This window comes from Geotrypetes seraphini, chromosome 1 (genome assembly GCF_902459505.1).
Source record: "Geotrypetes seraphini chromosome 1, aGeoSer1.1, whole genome shotgun sequence".
NCBI classification, from domain to species: Eukaryota; Metazoa; Chordata; class Amphibia; order Gymnophiona; family Dermophiidae; genus Geotrypetes; species Geotrypetes seraphini.
In genome coordinates this window covers 82010854-82035337 of record NC_047084.1, presented here as the reverse complement: position 1 = coordinate 82035337, position 24484 = coordinate 82010854, and the positions used below count along the sequence as shown (strand labels likewise).

Sequence of the window (24484 nt, the reverse complement as noted above, 5' to 3'; positions counted from 1 at the left end):
AGGGGCAAACTCAGATTCTTAAGCACCATTCCATAGAAAAATATTGACTGGTTTTTTCAAGAACAGCTATTTCTTGCTGTCTGATTTAATGATTGTTGTTCTTCTTATTACACTTTTTTTTTTTTTTTTTTTGCTTCCTTCAGGAGAAAAGGCCTGCAGGCTTCTGTCGTATTTTTTTGACATGTCTGCTAGCAAGTATAATTACCACTTCTATAATTCTGCTGATCCTGGGTCTGCTCTATTCTGGGAGGTTACAGCCCAAATCACAAAAGCCAATGCGAGTGAACATGGTGACATCCGCTCCCGTACAAGCAGCTTGCATGAATTTAAAAGGTGACACGGTGTTACAATATCGCAATCATCTGAGTGGATCACAGGTAACACGTAAACTGAATAACTTCATTAAAGATAGTCAAATTATGAATCATAAGTGGTTGCAAAAGTTGGCAACATATTTTTCCTTGTGAATTTTAAGAATGCAATGTATCATTTACAAAGTGATATTTCATCATGCACTTTTGCACATTGCAATAGTTACAATATTGCATCATTTGGGGGTTGATCTCCTTTGGTCCTCCCCCCCCCCTATGTCTGTGAAGGAAAAAAGCATTGTAATTTAGGTTCCAAATGCTAAATTACATAAAAGATGGTTATATATATGAACCAGGGAAGCTTCTGAGTAACCAGGCGGTGGACATCTGACACGTTTTAGACCATTAGTTATTTAAAACTAAAGCCTACAGAATCTAAACTAAAACTTACGTTTATAGACCGTGTCTTCTCTATAAAAATAAAGCTCAACTCAGTTTACAGTAAATAAAAATAGAAAAAAAAATGGAGAAAAAGATTTTACAATTTGGAAAATAACCAAGTTTTTAGATGTTTACAAAAGATTTGTAGAAAGCCTAGATCTCTCAACCACAAAGGAATATTGCTCCATAATTCAGTCATTTTGAAAGAATCTAAGAACATTTGAAAGATAAGTAATGATTTTTCTCCGATGCATGAAGGATTACAGTATGTGAAGAAAATGGTTTACTGGCAATTGAAATATTTGATAGGGCACAGGGAACATAGGAGGAAGGAGGTTTTTTTCAGCTGATGGGGTGGTTTCCCTTTCCAGTTTGCCTGCAAGATAAACTCTGGCGGCAGACAGGGATCTGAAGCTTTTTCCTCCTTTAAATTAGCTTTAAATTTGCTTCTAAGTACAATCTGCTTGAAGTTTTGTTCCCCTTTTGTGGTATGAAGATTCAACAATTTACAATCAAAAATAAGAACATGTGATTTTGAGAAATTAGTTGTGGATATTTGATTTTTTTCCCTCAACAGTCTGTATATTATTTTTGTTTGGATGAAACTTTTGAGTAACCCTGTGTGGAGTGGAGTGGAGTGGAGAGCTATGTATGTTAACGCACACAGCCTAGGGAATAAATTTCTAGAACTAGAAACAGAAATAGTTAATGCAGACATAGACATAGTAGCAATATCCGAAACATGGTTCACAGACTCTCATGGGTGGGATATAACCATACCAGGATACAACCTGATTAGACAAGATAGAGAGGGTAAGTTAGGTGGTGGGGTAGCACTTTACATCAAAGAGAACATTAAGACAACCAGGATCACAGATGTCAAGTATACTGGGGAATCCGTCTGGGTAAACTTGGCCAGAGGTGGAGAAAAATGCCTGTACCTTGGTGTGGTATACAGACCTCCGAGACAATAGGAGGAAAAGGACGCAGAATTAATTGAAGACATTGAGAATATCACCTTACGGGGGGAGGCTGTTCTATTAGGAGACTTCAACATGCCTGATGTGGACTGGAACACACTATCAGCGACAACTTGTGATAGCAGGAGGATATTAACGTCCATGAAGGGAGTAAGGCTCAAACAAATGGTACTAGAGCCCACTAGGGCCCAGGCCATCCTGGACCTGGTACTTACAAATGGAGAAAGCGTCTCGGACATCTCGGTGGGAGAGACGCTAGCCACCAGTGACCATAACATGGTATGGTTTAACCTTAAGAAAGGCTTCCCTAGATCACAAACAAAAACAAGGGTACTCAATTTCAGGGGTACTGACTTCGCACGCATGGGAGATTTCGTCTACCAGACGCTGCAGGTTCAAGAGGTAACTGATAATGTGGAAGCTATGTGGACAACCTTGAAATTGATCCTTCATGAGGCAACTATCCGCTACATAAAATCGATAACCAAACAACAAAGAAAAAGGAAACCCCAATGGTTCACAGATGAGGTATCATACCTCGTCAAGGAGAAGAAAAGAGCATTTCTATCATACAAACGCATGGGGGAAAAAGAAGCAAACGTTGAATACAGGACAAAGTGTGCAGCGGTCAAAACAGCAGTCAGGGAGGCCAAACTTCGTATGGAAGAAACTCTAGTGAAGAACATCAAGAAAGGGGACAAATCCTTCTTCAGATACATTAGCGACAGGAAAAAGAACACAAACGGGATAGTACGCCTTAGAACGCCAGATGGGAATTATGTGGAAACTGACTCCGATAAAGCCAAACTACTGAATGATTACTTCTGTTCAGTCTTTACCTGCGAGGCACCAGGGCATGGGCCTCGGCTGGATGCAAAGCAAAGCATGGATGACCCATTTCAGAAGTTTGAGTTCACACCAGCTGATGTTTACAAAGAACTGTCAAGACTCAATGTGAACAAAGCCATGGGACCGGACAATCTGCACCCAAGAGTACTCAGAGAGCTATGCGATGTTTTGGCGGAACCGTTAGCCATGCTCTTCAATCTCTCCCTAAGTACGGGAAGAGTCCCCCTGGACTGGAAAACTGCCAATGTTGTTCCTCTGCACAAAAAAGGGTTGCAGAGCGGAGGCTGCGAATTACAGACCAGTAAGTCTCACATCAATAGTGTGTAAACTCATGGAAACTCTACTTAAAGGGAAATTAGACACGATATTGGATGAGGGGAATCTGAGGGATCCCTGTCAACATGGATTCACTAGGGGCAGGTCATGCCAATCCAATCTTATCAGCTTCTTTGACTGGGTGACAGGAAAGCTAGACTCGGGAGAGTCTCTGGACATAGTGTACTTGGATTTCAGTAAAGCGTTTGACAGTGTCCCACACCGTAGACTATTAAACAAGATGAAATCGATGGGGTTAGGTGAGAAACTAACGGCATGGGTCAATGATTGGCTGAGTGGAAGACTTCAGAGGGTGGTGGTCAATGGCACCCTCTCTAAGACATCGGAGGTGACTAGCGGAGTGCCGCAGGGTTCAGTCCTAGGACCATCCCTTTTTAACATATTCATAAGGGACTTGACCCAAGGGCTTCAGGGAAAAGTAGCGCTGTTTGCCGACGATGCCAAACTGTGCAATATAGTAGGTGAAAGCGATCTCACGGATGGTATGGCGCAGGATCTGATCAAGTTGGAAAACTGGTCCTCGACATGGCAGCTGGGCTTCAACGCAAAGAAGTGTAAGGTGATGCATCTCGGCAGCAGAAATCCATGCAGAACATACACCTTGAATGGAGAAACACTAGCTATGACCTTAGAAGAACGGGACTTGGGAGTAATCATCAGTGCAGACATGAAGGCTGCCAAACAGAGAAGGCCTCATCCAAGGCAAGGCGGATGATGGGATGTATCAATAGAAGCTTCGTCAGCCGTAAACCTGAAGTCATAATGCCACTGTACAGAACCATGGTAAGACCTCATCTGGAGTACTGTGTGCAATTCTGGAGGCCACATTACCGTAAAGATGTACTTCGAGCTGAGTCGGTCCAGCGAATGGCCACTAGGATGGTCTCCGGACTCAAGGGTCTCTCATACGAGGAAAGACTGGGCAAGTTGCAGCTCTACTCTCTAGAGGAGCGCAGGGAGAGGGGTGACATGATTGAGACATTTAAGTACGTCACAGGTCGTGTCGAGGTGGAAAACGACATATTCTTTCCTAAGGGACCTTCAGTCACAAGGGGGCACCCGCTCAAACTCAGAGGAGGGAGATTTGGTGGTGACACCAGGAAGTATTTCTTTACAGAAAGGGTGGTGGATCACTGGAACAAACTACCGGTGCAGGTGATCAAGGCCAATAGCATGCTCGACTTTAAGAATAAATGGGACATCCAGTGGGATCTCTACGTGGGTCGAGCAGCACTCTGACTTAATGGGGTGGGACAGTGGAGTGGGCAGACTTGATGGGCTATAGCCCTTTTCTGCCGTCATCTTTCTATGTTTCTATGTTTCTACATAGTTAAAAAAAAAAAAACTTCTGTACTTTGGATCTGCCATTTCTTTGGGAGGAGAATGAGGGTCGAGAATATACCCATATATTTACAAAATACAATTAAGTATGTTAAGACCAATTCTAGAATTGGGCACCTGAATTTATGTGTATATTGTCTATTTATTTATTATATTTAAACCTTTTTTATACTATTTATTTAAAAAAACCACCAAAAACCTAAACGGTTTACATCAATTAAAACATACATAAGATAAAAACAAACCATGTCATAAAATCTACATAATTAAACAATTCCGTCTCTTCAAATGTCACCTAATAGATCGCAAGATTACAATAGCAAATATGATTAAACATGCACATTTACAGTATTCTAGCATCCTTTATAGAATCTGGCCTTAAGCACTATTCTATAAAGAACACAGACCCTTTATAGGATAGTGCAGTGTCGATTCCCATGTCTAACTTTGGCCTGCTGAAATCTGCTGTAAATGCTGGCGCTCAAGTTACGTATACTGAGGCAGTGTTCTATAACTTCGCACATAATCTTTTGGAATGCCCTTGACATGCTCATAGCCACTCCCCCCTTTGAGTTAGGCACTAGTAGAGTTAGGTGTCATACATCATAGAATAGCGCCTCTAGATGTGTGCGCAAATTTATGAGTACCAATTAACATCAATAATTGGTCATTTGCAACCAATTATTGATTGTTAAGTGCACATTAACCAATTAATTTGCACACCCCCATTTCAGCAGCATGCCCAAATTTGGATGTTGTGTAGGGGTTGGTTTTGTCTAGGTTAGACTACTGTAATACCCTCTATCTCAAAATTTTTAAGACAAGAGGGAGAGCGTTACAATTGGTACAAAATTCCTCAGCTAGGATAGTATTGGGAGTCGATAGGATGGCACATATTAGATGGCACTTATTACGCCAGTTGTGAAGCAATTACACTGGCTATCAGTTCTATTTCAGGAGCAACGTTGTTTCTGTGGTCCATCAGACTGTTTACCATCAAACACCATGGCATTTTCGGCCTAATAGATCCTTACAATCTCAAAAACAAAAGCTATTAAATCTAATAGTGCATGGAAATTATACTGATACTAGAGCGATGATGTTCAGTATTGCTGGTGTTATGATGTGGAACGCACTGGTGGGCCAATTGCGCCTGGGTGTAAACCGGTTTCAGCTTAAGAAACAATGAGAAACTCCGCTGTTTGCTACTGCAATTCTATGAATTGTTAGCTGGCAATTGAAGAGAAGAAACTGTTTAACTATGTCTGCTACTGTATTCTTGAGATTTATTAGCTGCTATCAGGCAGAGCATCTGTAATCTCCGCACGGTGGTGGAACAGCCTGCTCTTCCCAACCATTCAGGGCTGCTCATAATCCAGATAGCCGTGCTGAATATCTGTGTTTTATTTATACATGCCAGTGGCAATGTAATATGTCGTGTTCATATTTTAATGTACACTTGATGTATATGTTAAAATGAATAAAGATTTTGAAAAAAAAAAAAGAATTGTCTTTCAATTAGTGGTTAGGATCATGAAAAAACTCTTCACTCACTTTTTAGGTTTCTGGATTATGCTTGGTTTGCAATCATAATCCAGAAAAAATTGTTTAATTATGCAGATTTTAAGATTTTAGTTTGTCTCTTATTTAATGTATGATTTTGTAAATGGTATAAATAAAATGTTTAAATAAATAAATAAATATAAAGAATCCAGGGGATAGCATAGAAATGAGAGGGGGCATGCACATGAACGAAGCATGGGGATGCAATAGGTTGGGCTTCCAATCATGTATGTAACTCACAGATTAATTAAATTGCATGCATCCCTACTACAATTACCTGACTGCAGTTGGGTTAGCTTGGGTGGATAAATGATAGGTGCGCTGGATGCCAGGTCATACTAATATTTACATTGAAATCTATACTTCCAGGTTCCATTATAGAATATGATCTCACCATGTGTTCTATAGACAAGTATATATAAAAATATACATCCAGTTATAGAATTCCCCCCTTGTAGTTTACTCTCATCATATGAATATTCCCCCACAAGCTTCTTATCAATCCAGCTACAAATACGTGTTGAGAAATTCCTCACATAATTTTAACTGCTATGTGGACTATAAATATGACTCTAGATGATCTAGTTGGCTAACTGGCAATTAGGCAACCTCATTATCTGTTAATTTACCATGATGGAGTGCATTGACAATGCAAACTGAATTCCGATGCAACTGTTGATTAACCCCATAAAATATTGCAACGCATCCTTGAGGAGACTAATTTTCAGGCAGTCAGTCCAGGTTAAGTGGCTTGTAAAAAAAGTAATTTGTGTTTTTCTATAGCATATGCATTTTCATCCAGAATTGCAAGGAGGTACTCTCATAGGCATATAAGAATAGCCTTACTGGGACAGACCAATGGTCCTTCAAGCCCAGTAGCCCATTCTCACAATGGCCAAATCCAGGTCCCTAGTACCTGGCCAAAACCCAAAGATTAGCAACATTCCATTCAGAATCCTTAAGAATAGCAAGATTCCGGAACCCCAAACAGTAGCAACATTCCATGCTACCGATCCAGGGCAAGCAGTGGCTTCCCCCATGTCTTTCTCTAATTTGGAACCGAATGGAGTACAGTTGAAAGAAACTAAAGTTCCTGTCAACTTGACAGATTTATTCATATGTGGAAAAGATGTTGACTTTTCTGGCTGCTAGTTGGGAGAGAAAACTAGGCCCTATACATCTGTATCTCCGCCATGTCTTAATAACAGACTATGGACTTTTCCTCCAGGAATTTGTCCAAACCTTTCTTAAAACCAGCTACACTATCCGCTTGTACCATAACCTCTGGCAACGCATTCCAAAGCTTAATTATCCCCTAGTCTTTGTAATTTTTGACGGAGTGAAAAATCGATCCCCTTGTACCCGTTCTACTCCACTCAGGATTTTGTAGACTTCAATCATATATCCCCTAAACCTTCTCTTTTCCAAGCTAAAGAGCCCTAACCATTTTAGTCTCTCCTCATACGAGAGGACAAAAAACACATGGGTTTTATTTTCACAGGGTTTTCCACCCAAAATACCATTATTATTGTCTGCAAAATGTTGTTTTAAGCTTTACTGGAAATGCAAACCAATCATCATCCAGAAACCTTCCCACTAATTGAAAGACAATTCTTTTTAATGCCACAGGCATGTTTAAATAAAGCACAGATATTCAGCACGACTATCTGGATTATGAGCAGCCCTGAATGGTTGGGTAGAGCAGGCTGCTCCACCACCATGCGGAGAATACGAATTTTCTGCCTGATATCTGGGTAGCCATCCAGATACAGTGTTCCCCCGGTCATTCACAGTCATCGGTTCACAGTCCCGGTCATTCGTGGTATTTTCTGACCATGAACCGCCAACAAGGAGAGGGCAGCGAGAGAGGCAGGAAAGAGCAGCCGGAGTGCCGGCGAGTGCAGGAAATCACTCGCTGTATGCTCTGACCGCCTCTTCCTGCACTAAATCGGGCCTTATCCAATCAGGAGCTGCTTTGACACGCAGCTCCTCATTGGTAAGGCCCGACTTAGAAAAGTCTTCAAAGACTTCAACAGATCCAGAATACTGCAACTAGGTTGATCTTTGCTAAAAGCAAATATGATCATGTTTTCCCGCTTTTGTTAAAACTTCACTGGCTCCCAGTAATCTCCAGGGTTTACTTTAAATGTGCCTGCCTAACATTTAAGATCTTGCATGATACTCTTCCTCCTTTAATTCTTCTATCCTGGAGACTCTGTGAGACCTGATATTACCAGATCTATCCAAAAGCTTAAATTATCTTTCCCCGTGTTAAAAGGCATTATCTATGTTGGAAAATTAGGGAAATCTCTTTACTTTAAAATTACTGAGCTTTGGAATAACTTTCCTGTCCAGCTGCGTAACTTGGGCTCTTTCCAATTATTTCAAAAACATCTGAAAATGTGGCTATTTTCAAAAATGTAAATTCCGCTGCTCTCTGTACAATCACTAATTCTTATTATATTTTCCTCTCTTCAAAACTCTTGTAAACCGTGCCGAGCTCTATCCTTATAGAGAAGATGTGGTATATAAGTTTAAGGTTTAGTTTAGTTAAAAATTAGAAAAAAAAGGAAGAAAATAAAAAGGGGGCATAAACAGACTGACATGCTGGAACAAGAAGGGAGGAGAAATTAGGTAAGTTAATAAATATATTTGAGATTGAAAATCAAAATAAGAGGGAGGAGGGTGGAGGGAGGGAAGATACATTATGGTAGGGCTCGCTTCAAAAGAAGCGTTTTTTTCCAAAGTCCATCATAGAGCTACATGAATTTTATTTGAAAGTTTGAGTTCAGAGATTGTAGGCATCTTTAAAAAGAAAAATCTTAAGTTTGGACTTGAATTTTTCTATAGAGCTTTCAAGGCAGAGATCCAATGGGAGGGCATTCCACAGAGGGCTGTAACCGAGAAAATGGATTTGCGAGTTGTGTCATAAAATAGTTTGCGTATTGAGGGTATGGTGAGCATAAGAACATAAGAATTGTCGCTGCTGGGTCAGACCAGTGGTCCATTGTGCCCAGCAGTCCGTTCCAGCGGCGGCCCATAGGTCAAAGACCAGTGCCCTAACTAAGACTAGCCTTACCTGCGTACGTTCCGGTTCAGCAGGAATTTGTCTAACTTTGTCTTGAATCCCTGGAGGGTGTTTTCCCCTATGACAGACTCCGGAAGAGCGTTCCAGTTTTCCACCACTCTCTGGGTGAAGAAGAACTGCCTTATGTTCGTATGGAATTTATCCCCTTTCAACTTTAGAGAGTGCCCTCTCGTTTTCCCTACCTTGGAGAGGGTTAACAACCTGTCTTTATCTACTAAGGGCTCCTTTTACAAAGGTGCGCTAGCGTTTTTAGTCCACGCATTGGATTAGCACGCGCTACCCAAAAACTACCATCTGCTCAAGAGGAGGTGGTAAAGGCTAGCACACGCTATTCCACGCGTTAAGGCCCTAACGTACCTTTGTAAAAAGAGCCTTAAGTCTATTCCCTTCAGTATCTTGAACGTTGCGATCATGTCCCCTCTCAATCTCCTCTTTTCAAGGGAGAAGAGGCCCAGTTTCTCTAATCTCTCACTGTACGGCAGCTCCTCCAGCCCCTTAACCATTTTAGTCACTCTTCTCTGGACCCTTTCAAGTAGTACCGTTTCCTTCTTCATGTACAGCGACCAGTGCTGGACGCGGTACTCCAGGTGAGGGCGCACCATGGCCCGGTACAGTGGCATGATAACCTTCTCTGATTTGTTCGTGATCTCCTCCTTAATCATTCCTAGCATTTTATTTGCCTTTTTTTCCGCCACCGCACATTACGCAGACGGCTTCGGTGTCAGGAGCTGAAAAGCTTGAAGAAAGAAGTCAAGCGACTTGAAGACAAGATACAAGAGCTAGAAGGACTTTACACCACCAAGGACCCAACCGGGACAGCTGAGGACTTCATGAGTGAGAGACACATTGGGGAGGAAGTCAAAGAACTCGAGAAATTCATTGAGGAAGCATACAGGAAAAGGGTGGAAGAGAACAACCTTCAGATGAAAGATGGAGTTACACCAACATGGAAGGGAGAACAAGAAGCAGATGACTTCATAGAAGACACCCACAGAGGAATACCACATGAGAGAGAAGAACTGACTATTCGATGGTTACCTGCCTCCCGGGAGCGAGAACAAAGGACATCGTAGACAAAATTGGGAAGATCCTGGAAGGAGCGGAGACAGAAGAGACCGCAGTAGTGATCCACATCGGGACGAATGATGTCAGTAGGAGAGACTACAGGAGAAGCACGCTGATAGAACAGTTCAAGATCCTGGGAACAAAGCTGAAGATGAGGACCCAGAAGATAGCGTTCTCAGAGATCCTACCGGTACTGAGGGCGGATGTCAAGAGGCAGGAGGAACTACAATCAATAAATGCGTGGATGAGGAAATGGTGTGAAGAAGAAGGTTTCTACTTCGTGAGAAACTGGACAATGTTCTGGGGCAAGAGCAAGCTCTACAGGAGAGATGGACTGCACCTGAGCGCGGCGGGAACTAGACTTCTAGCAAATAACGTCAGGAGAGGAATAGAACAGACTTTAAACTAAGAAGAAGGGGAAAGCCGACAGTTGACCAAGTGTCGATGATTCGGAAGAAAGTATCCCATGAAGATACTGAGGGGAAAAAAGACTGGGAAGAAACAAGGGACAAATTACAGGAGTCAACTAACCCAGAAGAGGAGGTTAGGAAGATTGTAACAAAAGAAAAGAAACCAAGGACCGAAGCACAAGGAAAGGAAATGAAGATAAAGAAATACCAGGATCTAAATTGCGTATATACTAATGCAAGGAGCCTAAGAAATAAAATGGGTGAATTAGAAGTCATGGCCAATGCAGAGGACATAGACATCATTGGAGTCGCTGAAACATGGTGGAATGAAGAAAACAAATGGGATACAGCACTGCCGGGGTACAAGCTCTATCGCAGGGACAGATCAGGCCAAAAGGGTGGTGGAATAGCCCTATACATAAAAGAAAGCATACAATCGACAAGAATGGACACAGCAGAGACAACCAACAAGCTGGAATCGCTATGGGTTAAAATACCGGGAAGGAAAGGGCCTGAAATAAAGCTGGGCCTATATTATCGTCCACCCGGGCAAACTGGAGATATAGATGAAGAAATGGAAGCCGAGATGAAGCGAGAATGTAAAAGCAGTAACACGGTTATTATGGGAGACTTCAACTACCCCGGGATAGACTGGAGTCTTGGAAGCTCAAGATGCGCTAGGGAGACAGAATTTCTGGAGGCTACACAAGATTGCTTCATGGAGCAGCTTGTTAGAGAACCTATGAGAGGAAATGCCACTCTGGATTTAATCCTAAATGGGTTAAGAGGACCTGCAAAGGAAGTAGAAGTAGTGGGACCGTTGGGAAACAGCGATCACAATATGATCAAGTTCAAGGTTGAGGTTGGAATACCGAAAGGAAAGAGAACCATAGCGACAACCTTTAACTTCAGAAAAGGAAACTACGAAGCAATGAGGGAAATGGTAAGGAAGAAACTTAGGAACACTTCCAGGAACTGGAAAATGGTAGAAAATGCCTGGTCTTTTTTCAGGGACGTGGTGAGTGAGGCACAAAATCTGTATATCCCCAGATTCAGAAAGGGGTGCAAAAAGAGTCGAACAAAAGACCCGGCGTGGATAACTAAAATAGTGAAGGAAGCGATAGGAAATAAGAAAAATTCATTCAAGAAATGGAAAAAGGACAAAACTGAGGAGAACTGGAAAGAGCACAGGAAGTATCAAAAGGAATGTCACCGTGTGGTTCGAAAAGCCAAAAGAAAGTATGAAGAGAGGCTAGCCAGGGAAGCACGGAATTTCAAACCGTTCTTTAGATATGTTAAAGGGAAGCAGCCGGCTAGGGAGGAGGTGGGACCGCTGGACGACGGAGACAGGAAGGGTGTGGTGAAGGAGGAAAAAGAAGTAGCAGAAAGACTTAACGTGTTCTTTTCGTCCGTATTTACAAATGAAGACACATCCAACATACCGGAACCCGATCAATTCTTCAATGGAGATCAAGCAAAAAAATTAACATCCATGGAAGTGAGCCTTGAGGATGTACGCAGGCAGATTGAAAAATTAAACTGACAAATCCCCGGGTCCGGATGGAATCCATCCAAGGGTTCTGAAGGAACTAAAGGAGGAAATAGTGGAACTACTGCAGCAAATTTACAATCTATCCTTAAAACGGGCGTGATCCCGGAGGAGTGGAAGATAGCCAACGTTACACCTATCTTTAAAAAGGGATCAAGAGGAGACCCGGGAAACTACAGACCGGTGAGTCTGACCTCTGTTCCGGGGAAAATGGCGGAAGCACTCATAAAAGAAAACATCGATGAACATTTTGAAAGAAATGAACTTCTGATAACCAGCCAACATGGTTTCTGCAAGGGGAGATCGTGCCTAACGAACTTATTGCACTTCTTCGAAGGAATTAACAAACGGATGGACAAAGGAGACCCCATAGACATCATATATCTAGATTTCCAAAAAGCCTTTGACAAGGTGCCCCATGAACGCCTACTTCGGAAACTGAAGAACCATGGGGTGGAAGGAGACGTACATAGATGGATCAGAAATTGGTTGGCGGGTAGGACACAGAGGGTAGGAGTGAAGGGCAACTACTCGGACTGGAGGAGGGTAACGAGTGGGGTCCCGCAGGGCTCGGTGCTCGGGCCGCTGCTATTTAATATATTCATAAATGATCTAGAATCAGGGACGAAGTGTGAGATAATAAAATTTGCAGACGACACCAAACTATTTAGTCGAGCTCGGACTAAAGAGGACTGCGAAGAATTGCAAAGAGATTTGAACAAACTAGGAGAATGGGCGATGAGATGGCAGATGAAGTTCAATGTTGAGAAATGTAAAGTATTACATGTGGGAACTAGAAACCCGAGGTACAACTATACGATGGGAGGGATGTTAGTGAAAGAGAGTACCCAAGAAAGGGACTTGGGGGTAATGGTAGACATGACAATGAAGCCAACGGCACAGTGCGCAGCGGCCGCTAAGAGAGCGAATAGAATGCTAGGTATAATCAAGAAGGGTATTACTACCAGAATGAAAGAAGTTATTCTGCCGTTGTATCGGGCGATGGTGCGCCCGCATCTGGAGTACTGCGTCCAATATTGGTCGCCGTACCTTAAGAAAGACATGGCGTTACTAGAGAGGGTTCAGAGGAGGGCGACACGTCTGATAAAAGGGATGGAAAATCTTTCATACGCTGAAAGATTGGAAAAACTGGGACTCTTTTCCCTGGAGAAGAAGAGACTTAGAGGGGATATGATAGAGACTTACAAGATCTTTAAGGGCATAGAGAGAGTAGAGAGGGACAGATTCTTCAAACTTTCGAAAAATAAAAGAACAAGAGGGCATTCAGAGAAGTTGGAAGGGGACAGATTCAAAACAAATGCTAGGAAGTTCTTCTTTACTCAACGTGTGGTAGACACCTGGAATGCGCTTCCAGAGGATGTAATAGGGCAGAGTATGGTATTGGGGTTTAAGAAAGGATTGGACATTTTCCTACTAGAAAAGGGGATAGAAGGGTATAGATAGAAGAGTACTATGCAGGTCCTGGACCTGTTGGGCCGCCGCGTGAGCGGACTGCTGGGCACGATGGACCTCGGGTCTAACCCAGCGGAGGCAATGCTTATGTTCTTATGTTCTTATGACTTGTCAACCAGTACTCCCAAGTCTCTTTCCTGGGGAGTCTCTCCAAGTACTGCCCCAGACATCCTGTATTTGTGTATGAGATTTTTGTTAACGACATGTCCACGTTGAAACTCATTTGCCATGTCGCTGCCCATTTCTCAAGCGTGGTTATTTCACTTTGCAGATCTTTGCAATCCCCCTGCGTCTTCACTAGTCTGAATAACTTCATATCATCTGCAAATCTAATCACCTCGCTCGTCGTACTAATTTCCAGATCGTTTATAAATATGTTGAAGATCAGGGGTCCAAGCACCGAGCCCTGCGGCACCCCACTGGTGATGCTCTTCCAGTCCGAGTATTGTCCATTTACCCCCACTCTCTGTTTCCTATCCGCCAGCCAGTTTTTAATCCACGTGAGTATTTCACCCTCGATTCCATGGCTCGCAATTTTCCGAAGTAGCTGTTCATGCGGAACCTTGTCGAATGCCTTCTGAAAATCCAGATATACAACGTCGACTGGGTCACCCTTGTCTATCTACCTGTTTACTATCTACTTATTTACTCCCTTGAAGAAGTGCAGCAAGTTCGTCAAGCAAGATCTGCCTTTGCTGAAGCCGTGCTGGCTGGTCCTCATCAGATCGTGTCCGTCAAGGTGGTCTATGATATGGTCTTTTATCAGCACCTCTACCATCTTTCCCGGTACCGAAGTCAGACTCACTGGTCTGTAGTTTCCCGGATCTCCCCTTAAACCTTTTTTGAAGATTGACGTAACATTCGCCACATTCCGGTCTTCCGGAATCTTTCCTGATTTGATCGACAGATTGGCTATTAGTTAAAGCAATTCAGCTATAGTCCCTTTCAGTTCCTTGATAACCCTCAGATGCATGCCATCCAGTCCCGGGGATTTATCGCTCTTAAGCCTATCAATCTTAAGAGCTTAAGAGCGATAAATCCCCGGGACTGGATGGCATCCATCCGAGGATTATCAAGGAACTGAAAGGGGCTATAGCTGAACTGCTTCAACTAATAGCCAATCTGTCAATCAAATCAGTAAAGATTCTGGAAGACTGGAAGTTGGCGAATGTTACGCCAATCTTCAAGTTTTGATTATTGGAACAAAGAGTCCTGGAGGGAGTATATGGGATCAGGAGTTTGTCTCTAAAGGCTGGTGAGTTAGAGTGTTTGGTTTTGAATGTTAGTAGAAGTATTTTATAGGATAGATGATGGGTAGCCAGTATGCGTTACAAAGAAGGGGAGTGACATGGTCAAATTTCTTTGCTCAGTAAATTAGTTTAACTGTAATATTTTTCACTGATGCTAGAGGATAGATCCATGGGGGAGGAGTCAACCTGCATATGCCACTTGTGATTTTCTCTGCAGAGTATATTAGCCAGTTGTTTTTTTTTTTGAAAAATACACTGTTACTGGAAATGTTTGTTTTTATGTTTCTTTAACAGGTCTCTGATTACCCAGGAGGCACTTTACAATGTGCAGGATTCTTGGCAAATGCATCAGATTATTCCAGTCAAGATACACTCTATTTTGGAACCAGCATTTATGATTTTCAGTCACAGATCACAACATGTACTATGATGCTCAGACCCGGAGGACTTCTTGTGCCTAACTGGAATGTGAATGCAAATCTCTATGGATATCTAACAGCGGTACGTCGTCTATATAAGAACCTTGTTTAACCTGTGTACAGTTATTGCAGTGCTGAAGTTTTGGGTCTATTAGCCTATGTAATATTTGTCAATATGGAGGAGGTAGTGCCAACATAAAAATTTGTGTGTGTGTGTGGGGGGGGGAGGTCACCCTCACTATAAGAGTGAGATTGTTTAAGAAAACTTGTTTACTGATGTTAGTAGAATCTGAAGTGTAGCTACTACACTCAGTTCCAAGGTTACCGTATTCCCCATATATAGGCCGCGGCCTATACATGGGTTTTACAAACCGTGTTTGGGGGCAGGCCTAGTTAAATGGGGCAGCCTATATATAAAATTGTAATTACCCCATCACCCCTGGAACCTTTATCGGAGCCCCCTGGACGGCGGTTGGCAAATCTCCAGCGGTGCAGGGAAGCCGCGATCCCTTTGGCATCCGGCCTCCCCCTCATCGCTTGCTGAGTGACTGACGTCAGTTCTTGCGAGTCCCGTGAGAGCTGATGTCAGCCATTCAGTGGGTGGTGCAGGGGCAGGCCAGATGCCGAGGAGATCGTAGCTCCCCTGCACCGTTGGAGATTCGCCGTCCACTGTCCAGGGGGCTCTGATAAAAGTACCGGGGATGGGGCGGATGATGTTAAAAGGCAGGGAAGGTACCAAAAGATATGCTGCGGCTAATAGCATGGGGCAGCTTATCTTCTGTTTTTTAAACATAGGCCGTCCTTTTCTGCAGCCTATACATAGGTGTAGCCTATGCAGAGGGGCTGCCTATATGCGGGGAAATACGGTAATTGTAGAAGCGGCTTATTTCTATTACAAGAACAGTGTTACTTGTCACTGGAAAACTCATCTATGCCAACATTGTGTGTTTCAGCCCTTACTCAGAAAGAGAATGAATTGTCAGGGTAACTAAAATGGATGAGATGTGAAAAGAGGCCTTGGGTTGAAGAATAGGTGTGCAATAAATGCATTGAAAAGAGCCATGAGGAATATAAAATATATTTCCACCTTAATTTTGCTCATTTTTAAACTTTGTTAAATCTCATGGGAAATAGTCCCTTGTATTTGTACTTATTGCATTGATCAATAACAAGGTCGTTAACTTAGTATGCTAAAATGATTAATGTATATTATTTGCCATGGGATATGCTGCATAATGTGCAAGCATATAATATAACACCAATTTAATAATGCACATTGTATAATGTGTTCATGGCATTAGTGCACATGATTAGTAAATAATCCCCTAAATCTTTTGCTTACCTCAGGTGATAGTGAATGCCGTGTATAGGCAGACTGGATGGGCCATTTGGCCTTTACAGCATACCCTCAATATTCACGAGGGTTAGGGGCAGAGCCGGCCCGCGAATAGGGAAAATTGCAAATAATTTTGGGAGCTGGCTCTGACCCACCGCCTCCCTCCTGCGTCCCCAACCTTACCTGGTGGTCTAGCGGTGACGCGGGGCAGCAGCGATCTTCCTATGCTCCTGCCCTGTGCAGAGCTGTCATCAAAATGGCTGCCATGAGTTCCCGTTGTAATCTCGAGACTACAACGGGAACTTACGGCAGCCATTTTGATGACGGCTCTGCATGGGACAGGAGTGTAGGAAGATCGCTTCTGCCCCGCGTCACTGCCAGACCACCAGGTAAGGTCTGGGGGATGTCCGGGACAGCGTTTCTGCATTAAAAAACAAGGGGGGAAAAAAATCACGAATAACCGAATTCGCAAGTGGGGAAACCGCAAATTGGGAGGGGGAGCTGTATATGCCATCATGTTTCTATATACTGCAGTCTTTGTACTACTGTACATGTGCAGAGTAATTTTATAAGGAGGTGACTAGTTTAAGATGCAAGTAGGTAAATACTTAGGTACAAAAGAGTTGCCATATGGGGACAGATCAAAGGTCCATCAAGCCCAGCATCCTGTTTCCAACAGTGGCCAACCAAGATCACAAGTACCTGACAAGATCCCATAGGAGTAAAACAGATTTTATGCTGCTTATCCTTGGAATAAGCAGTGGATTTTCCCCAGACAAAAAACAAAAGGAATTGACCCCAAAATATCCACAAAGAAGAAAATCCAGCCCTTTCTGTAACCTGCCTGCCTTTCTTTAGGACACAGCCTTAATGGGCAGGTTTCTTTCCTTAGGCACAGGTATGCTTCCTTTCCTGGTTTGGTTTAAAACCAGTGACAGGAGCTTCCCTGTCACAGTGTTCATTTGGGTAGAGTTTGGGTAGAAAATGGATAGGGTGGACACTTGCACACTTAGGACCAGATTCAGTAAATGATGCCCAAATTTGGACAACAGAAAAAAAAAATCAGTGCCAGAGCTATTTTATAAAGAACGCTCCATGTTGCTTGCCCTCTATAGAATAGCGTGTTGCTCTAATTCCGGGGCCCAAATTTAGACACCAGACCTTACACCTGCTCAAAACAGGTATAATTCATAGAGCCAAATCTGGGCACACATCCAAGGTATCCTATAACACTGTGCAAAAATTTCTGGAATGCCCCTAACCCAGAGTTGCCCACACTTTTTTGGCTTGTGAGCTACTTTTAAAATGACCAAGTCAAAATGATCTACCAACAATAAAATTTTTAAAAACACAAAGCAGAGGAAATGCTAATTATTTGTATTTGGGGTTTTTTTTTCAGAGTTCAAGGCAGATGACTTTAAAATATGCAATGTCACCTCAGTAACAACTATACAAAAATAGACAAGTATACTCGCTCCCCTTTTACTAAAGCGCAATAGCGGTTTTTAGTGCAGGGAGCTGTGCTGAATGCCCCTTGCAGCTCCCTGAGCTAAAAAACACTATTGCGCTTTAGTAAAAGATGGCCATAGTGTAAAATATAGACAGTAGATATAAATTCTCAAAATGGACACATTTTGATCTCTAAATTGAAAATGAAATCATTTTTCCTACCTTTTTGTCTGGTGATTTCATGAGTCTCTGGTTGCACTTCCTTCTTCTATAAATCCAATATTTCTTTCTTTCTGCCTCTCCCCTTTTCCTGTCTCTCTTACTTTCACCCTGCCCCCTCTTTATTTCTGTCTTTCTTTCTCTCTCCCCCTGCCTGTCTTTCTTTCTCTCTCCCCCTGCCCCCCAAGCCATCGCACTGATTTCTCCACTTCCTCGATTCTTTCTCTCTCCCTGCCCCCCCCCCCCCCACCAAGCCACCACACCGATATCTCCCTGCTTCCCTGAGCCAGGCCTGGCGCATACAAACGCCTGACTCATAAGCCTTCACCACTGATGTCAATTCTGACGTCAGAGAGGAAGTTCCAGTCCAGCCAGGCAGCGATTGACTGGCCCAGAACTTCCTCTCCGACGTCAGAATTTACATCAGAGGTGAAGGCTTGTGGGTCTGGTGCTTGTACACGCCTGGCCTGGCTTGGGGAGGCAGGAAGAACAAGATCGCAAAGACAACGCGATTGATTCACGTTGCCTTTGCGATCTACTGGTCGATTGCGATCGACCATTGGGGCACCCCTGCCCTAACCCATCCATGGCCATGCTCCCTTTTGGATTGTGTGGCTATGGGATCTGTTCGCGCAGTTTCATAGAATAGTACACAGCATGATGGACATGTAAATCCAAACTGGGGCCAATTAATATCAATAATTGATTGTTAGAATCCAATTATTGATGTTAATTGGGTCGTTAATCAATTTAGTTGTGCACGCATCTCAAGATCATGCCTAAAATTGGGAATGCCAATTTCAGTATCCTTTATAGAATCTGCTGGATACATTATAAAGTCTTATAATCTAAGTATGGCCTTGTGCAGTCTACGTATGGACATTAACACAAGCTCTATGGCTGTTGTGTTTGTACCTTTCATACTTCTCCCTCAATATTCGCAGGGCTTGGGGGCAGAGCCGGTCCGTGAATATTGAAAATTTGCGAATAACTTTTGGGTAAGCTCTGACTCACCCCTGCCTTTTTTCCAGCATCCTGGATCTTTTTTAAATGAAATGTTGCATCCTGGACCTCCCCGGAGCTTACCTGGTGGTCTAGCAGGCTTTTGGGGCAGGAGCGATCTTCCTACGCTCCTGCCACGTGCAGATCACTCATACAAAATGGCTGCCGTGAGTTCCCGTAGTCTCTCGAGACTACGACGGTAACTCCCCGCAGCCATTTTATATGAGTGATTTGCACGGGGCAGGAACGTAGTAAGATTGCTCCTGTCCCGAAAGCCCACTAGACCACCAGGTAAGCTCCGGGGAGGTCCAGGATGCAACGTTTCATGTTTTTTTTTAATTGCAAATACTGAAACCGCGGATTCGGAGGGAGAAATGTAGTCACATTTTGGCCACTTATGTATCTATCTATAAAGAAAAATAGGTGTCTTCTTTATAGAACAGGCTTCAGCACTTCTTAGCACCTGAATCTACTCTCATAGCACCTATGTGTTTTTATAAAATATGCCTATAGTGCAGATGTACAATGTCGGTACCTGAATTAGTTAAGTATGCATATAAATTTGCATATTTTCTAAAGTACATGCATAAAGTGGCGAAGTAAGGGGGTGCCACTGTGTGCATACTTGTGAACTCCATCTACAGTCTGCTCAAACTCTGCTCCTGTATGCTTCTACTATCATGTCAACACTGGCCATAGTTTACTTATGCATGTGTCCACGTATTCATAAGAATTACCCCCAAATGCACAGGCTTATGTTGTTTTCTTGTCTTCATATTTCAAGGGTACTGTATTGATTGGCATAGTTCCCAACAGCACATCGCCAGGCACCTTCGAAGCTGCAACTGGTCAGGTGTTTTTCATTCCTCAGAGCTACATCTATTGGATACAGAACACTGGAACTACGAATGCCTTCATTGTGCTGTTTTACAACACACACAATGAAATTTTCAGCATAAACATCAACATGGTGTTTGCCAACACGCCTGAAAGCATTTTGGTAAGGGCGCTGAAGGTTTGCATCCTCTGATCTGTAGTACGAGTCAGGAAGTGGGCGTAGGATGCAGGAAAGTCCCGCGTTAAAAACGCATTGAGTCCATTTCCAATGAGGCCATATTTAAGGCATTTTCCAATACTTTATTTTTTTTTCAGGTTGCGCACTAATGTTTGGGAGCACATAGGGCCAGATTCTGTAAACGGCGCCTAGATCATCCGGCGGCTGCAAAAATGGCTGCAGCCACTTGTCAGTCACCCTCAGGCGTTGATAGCAGAATCGCGGCTACCGGTGCCTAAGAAAAAAAACTTAGGCGGCGATGATGTAGGCCAGCATTTGACTGGCCTCCATTTCCAGCGGCTAAGTTTTCCTGAGAATCGCATCTAGCGGCACCTAAGTTCAGCTCCACCCCCTAACTACACCTACTTTGACCTTAGGCGTTGCTAAGCACCCTGCTGTAGACACGATTCTAGTGCCCGTCCTGTAGGCGTCTCCCAGCGCCTATTCTTTTTTAAACGAGTTTATAATCGGTTTTTAAATGGCGCAGTCAATTACCCCGCCAATTAAAGCAATTAAGTTAGGCGACGGTAGGATGCCTGACACTGCCTAACTTATGGCGTCATCTACAGTACATGCCCTTTACTGCCTTCTAGTGGAGGCACCAAGGCCCCGATTCTATATAGCTTGCCTAAACATCAGGTGCTGACTAGTGTGACGCTAAGCGCAATTCTATAAAAGTTAGGCACAAGTTAGGCTCAGCGCCACCTAAGCAGCATTAGGGTTTTCTTGGCCTAAATGTGTTAGCATAAGTTAGATACACAACAGCGCCTAAATCAAAAATAGGCACCTAACTCTAAAACACACCCATGATCCACTCCTAACTATGCCCACTTTTAATAGATGTTTTGGACTAGGTGTGTACCACCTTGTGGTAGGTGTCTACCAATGTAGGCATCTAACTTAATTGATTAATAGGCTAAAATCTAATCTAATCTAATCTAAACCTTAAGTTAAAATGGCACTGATAATTGGCAATTAGCACCTTATAATTGACTTTAATTGGAAGTTAGGTGCGCCGATGTAGGAACCTAACTTTAGATGCACTATATAGAATTTGGGCCCTAGTGCTAACACATGAACTGCTTGTTAACCTCTTAGAGTGCACCTCTGCACCCTCCTCTCCATGCCCTCCTCCTTCCTGCTCCCATTCCATACCTGGGCTCCCCCTCCCCACAATACCTCTAAATCTTCACCAGCACGAGTGGCTTCGGCAGCATTGCTCTTTGCGCCAGTGTTAGATTTCCTTCTGATGTCACTTCCTGACCCCTTGACCCGGAAGTGATTCAGAGGGGAACCAGGCTGGCGTGAGCAACAGGCAGAGGTTGCCAGCGCTAGTGAAGATAATACAGAGGTAAGGGGTGGGGGTGGGGGGAGGGATGGTGTGAGCATGGGGTGGTGTGGTGGAGAGGTGCCAGTGCCCCCACCAACTCGGTGTCCGGGGCTGGCCGCCCCCCTGCACCTCCCTTACTATGCCACTGTCTGGGTTACTGGAGGGTTAAGTGACCTGCCAAGAGTCACAATGTGCTGCTGTGGGTATCAAAGAACATAAGAATTGCCACTGCTGGGTCAGACCAGTGGTCCATCGTGCCCAGCAGTCCGCTCATGCGGCAGCCCTTAGGTCAAAGACCAGTGCCCTAACTGGTTCTCAGGCCAATGCACTAACCACTAGGCTACTTCTCCACTGGTTAAAATGTAGGACATTTTTTCACCAAAGAGCCTTTACTGAGCCATACATAAAACTGAACAACTCATTGATAGTAACACGATCCCTAGCTATAGGCTTGTAAACTATGGGATTGTTGCTGAAACAGCAGCCGCAATGAGCAAAATTCTGAGTCCAATATTATCCTGAGGGTGACATCTAGTGGACACAATAATAAAGAGCAAAGCATGTAATGTTGCTTTAGAAGTGGTTGGGTCTGACTCTTCCTATTGTATCGACTTATTTATTTACAAACATATATTTCTTCTATCGACTGTTCTAGGCAGAGTTTGCCACAATAAAAATATTATTTAAACAATAGAATTCCTAGCCACATCCATTGCATTACATATACAGAGGAAAATGTAGGCACCTAACTTTAGACAGACTTTATAGAATCTGGGCCTTAAAGCAAAACCACGGAGGATTATTTTTAAAAGCATTTCCATGTCTAACTCCGTGATAAACAGAAATGGTAGGGAAGTGGCCTAGTGGTTAGATCTGCTGCCTCGGCGCTCTGAGGTTGTGAGTTTGATCCCAGCTTGTTAACTCTGGGCAAGTCAATTAGGGCTTCTCTTACTAAACCGCGATGGAGGTTTCTACCGTGGGCATTTACCTCACTGGCCCACGGTAGACACCTCCATCACGGTTTAGTAAAAGCATTATCCTAGGTACCACGGTCAGATTGTGAGCCTGCCAGGTCGGGTAGGGAAAATAGTTAAGAGTGCCTGATTACTATTCAATATTGTAATTCACTTTGAGTGAATCTCTTCATGAAAAGGCAGTCAATAATAATATTAGTAAATTAACTACATTTACATGCTATCTGCCCTGACCTTCAGCGCCCATGCTGTTCCCCGCACTGACACCTTCTGAACAAGTGCGTAGCCTCACGCCAGCCCTGGTCCGGTTCTGCTAGGCACCCTAACTGTGAACGCCTAGAGACGCCTGACCAAAATCTATGCGCAACCCACATTTTTTCAATTAGCTTAAATGGCGTGATAATTGACCATGCCATTGAAGTTAATTGATTAATTTTTTTTTTTAACTAATTTTAAGAGTTTCACGTGGAACTTAGAGCAGCACCCAGTGACGCCAACGTTGAAGCTCCCTCTGAAGCCTAACGAGGTCTAACTTGAAAAATAGATGTGGTTAGGGGTGGAGAATAGTCGAGGTTGACTTAGGCGCCACTAGGCATGATTCTATAAGTGGTGCCTAGCGGTCGATTGACAACCACACGGTGCCGGCGCCCTGTGTAAAGAATCTGCCAGCATTAGGTTCATTCCTTAAACACAGCAAGTGGAAATTCCTATTGATGGGCTGAAAACTGGGGAGTGGCCCTTGTTAGCTCCGGTCATCTGTGGAGCAGGTGCTGCTACTGAGAACTGAACATGAGGCTGCATATATTTAAATCTATAATTAATTTTTAAAATCATTTGCATTCATGTGAGATGATCCCTTGATGATTTCTTCTTCCCCTGTACCTTTTGTTGTCTTCCTTATTGGTTTTCCCTATATATATAGTAAATCTGCCCTTCCCCTCCTTTCGGCCTATCTGTACCTGTTTTTATCATGGTTGATTTACCCTGTTTGTCTTTATGGATTTTTCCTTTAGTAAGTTTTTAACCTTTTTTTTTTTATCGTAAACTGCTGTGGTTTAACATTTCTGTTAATAATTGCAGTATATCAAATAAAGTAACTGTAATTTTTCTGATTTTGTGTTTGTAGAATCAAGGTTTAATTGAAAGTTTAAAGGACATGAAATCATCAAATACAAGTGAAATCATAATTCTCGTCCAGAACCTCAACAGCAATATACCTGCTCTGAGTAATAACCAAAACTACTTATACCCTCTTGAAGGTAAAGAGTGTTTCATATAATGCATGTATGTGCATGTATGTGCTATGTATGAGAAAACAAGGAACTGCCTAAGAGGCACACAGTACCTGCAAAATATTAATATGTGAGCACTTACCGCCTTCTGGGGAGAGGGGCTAATAGCTCCTTCATTAACTCTGCGTTATCCAATTAGCTCATTTCAATCATAATGCTCTAGCCAGTTAATACAGGAGCACCCATCCTCTGCCCTTGACAACCCCCCACCCCAATCTACTTCTCCCTCTTTGGAAAGGGCACAGAGTACCTGCTTCTCCTTCCACAGCTTAAGGAGGTTAATATGCTACGTTTGCACTTTCCCGCTCTCATCCTTTACCTTGTAGTCCACTTCATTTAATTTTTCAATAATCTCCATAGGCCCCCCTCCACTGCTGCTCCACTGGACTCCTAAACCGGTCCCTCTGACTGACTTCACTGCACCTCCGTCCACGAGCACTGCCGTCTCCTCGCTGGACTGGCACACTCCGCTGCTCCTCTAGACACTCTCCCCTCGAGATGAGGCTCCAATAAAGCCTTTTCTTGATCCAGATTTGTAATCTAAGCGCAGGCAATGTAAGAAGCCTTTTTTTCAAACCAATTTCAAACCAAACTTTGTAATCCAATGGAATGTTCTCTGGAAACTGCAGCAATTAATTGAGTCCAGCAATTTCTCTCCTCACACAGGGAGTAATCCAAGCCATTCACAAAAAAAAAAATTCATACACACAAAAATTTTTTTGTTTTATTTTTAATGCAGTACCCACTACTACC

At 43.2% G+C, this 24484-nt stretch overlaps 1 protein-coding gene across 1 annotated transcript in view; it reads left to right on the top strand.

Moving 5' to 3' along the window:
- The first annotated feature begins 229 nt into the window (after window positions 1-229).
- The window catches only part of LOC117355508 (oxalate decarboxylase ARB_02208-like), a 46206-nt gene continuing 21951 nt past the window's right edge, over window positions 230-24484 (top strand). The window contains exons 1-4 of the mRNA XM_033934186.1: window positions 230-377; window positions 14951-15157; window positions 19866-20081; window positions 23566-23698. Of these exons, the coding sequence (XP_033790077.1) occupies window positions 276-377; window positions 14951-15157; window positions 19866-20081; window positions 23566-23698 (658 nt within the window). The 5' untranslated portion in view covers window positions 230-275. The remainder of the gene's footprint in view (window positions 378-14950; window positions 15158-19865; window positions 20082-23565; window positions 23699-24484) is intronic.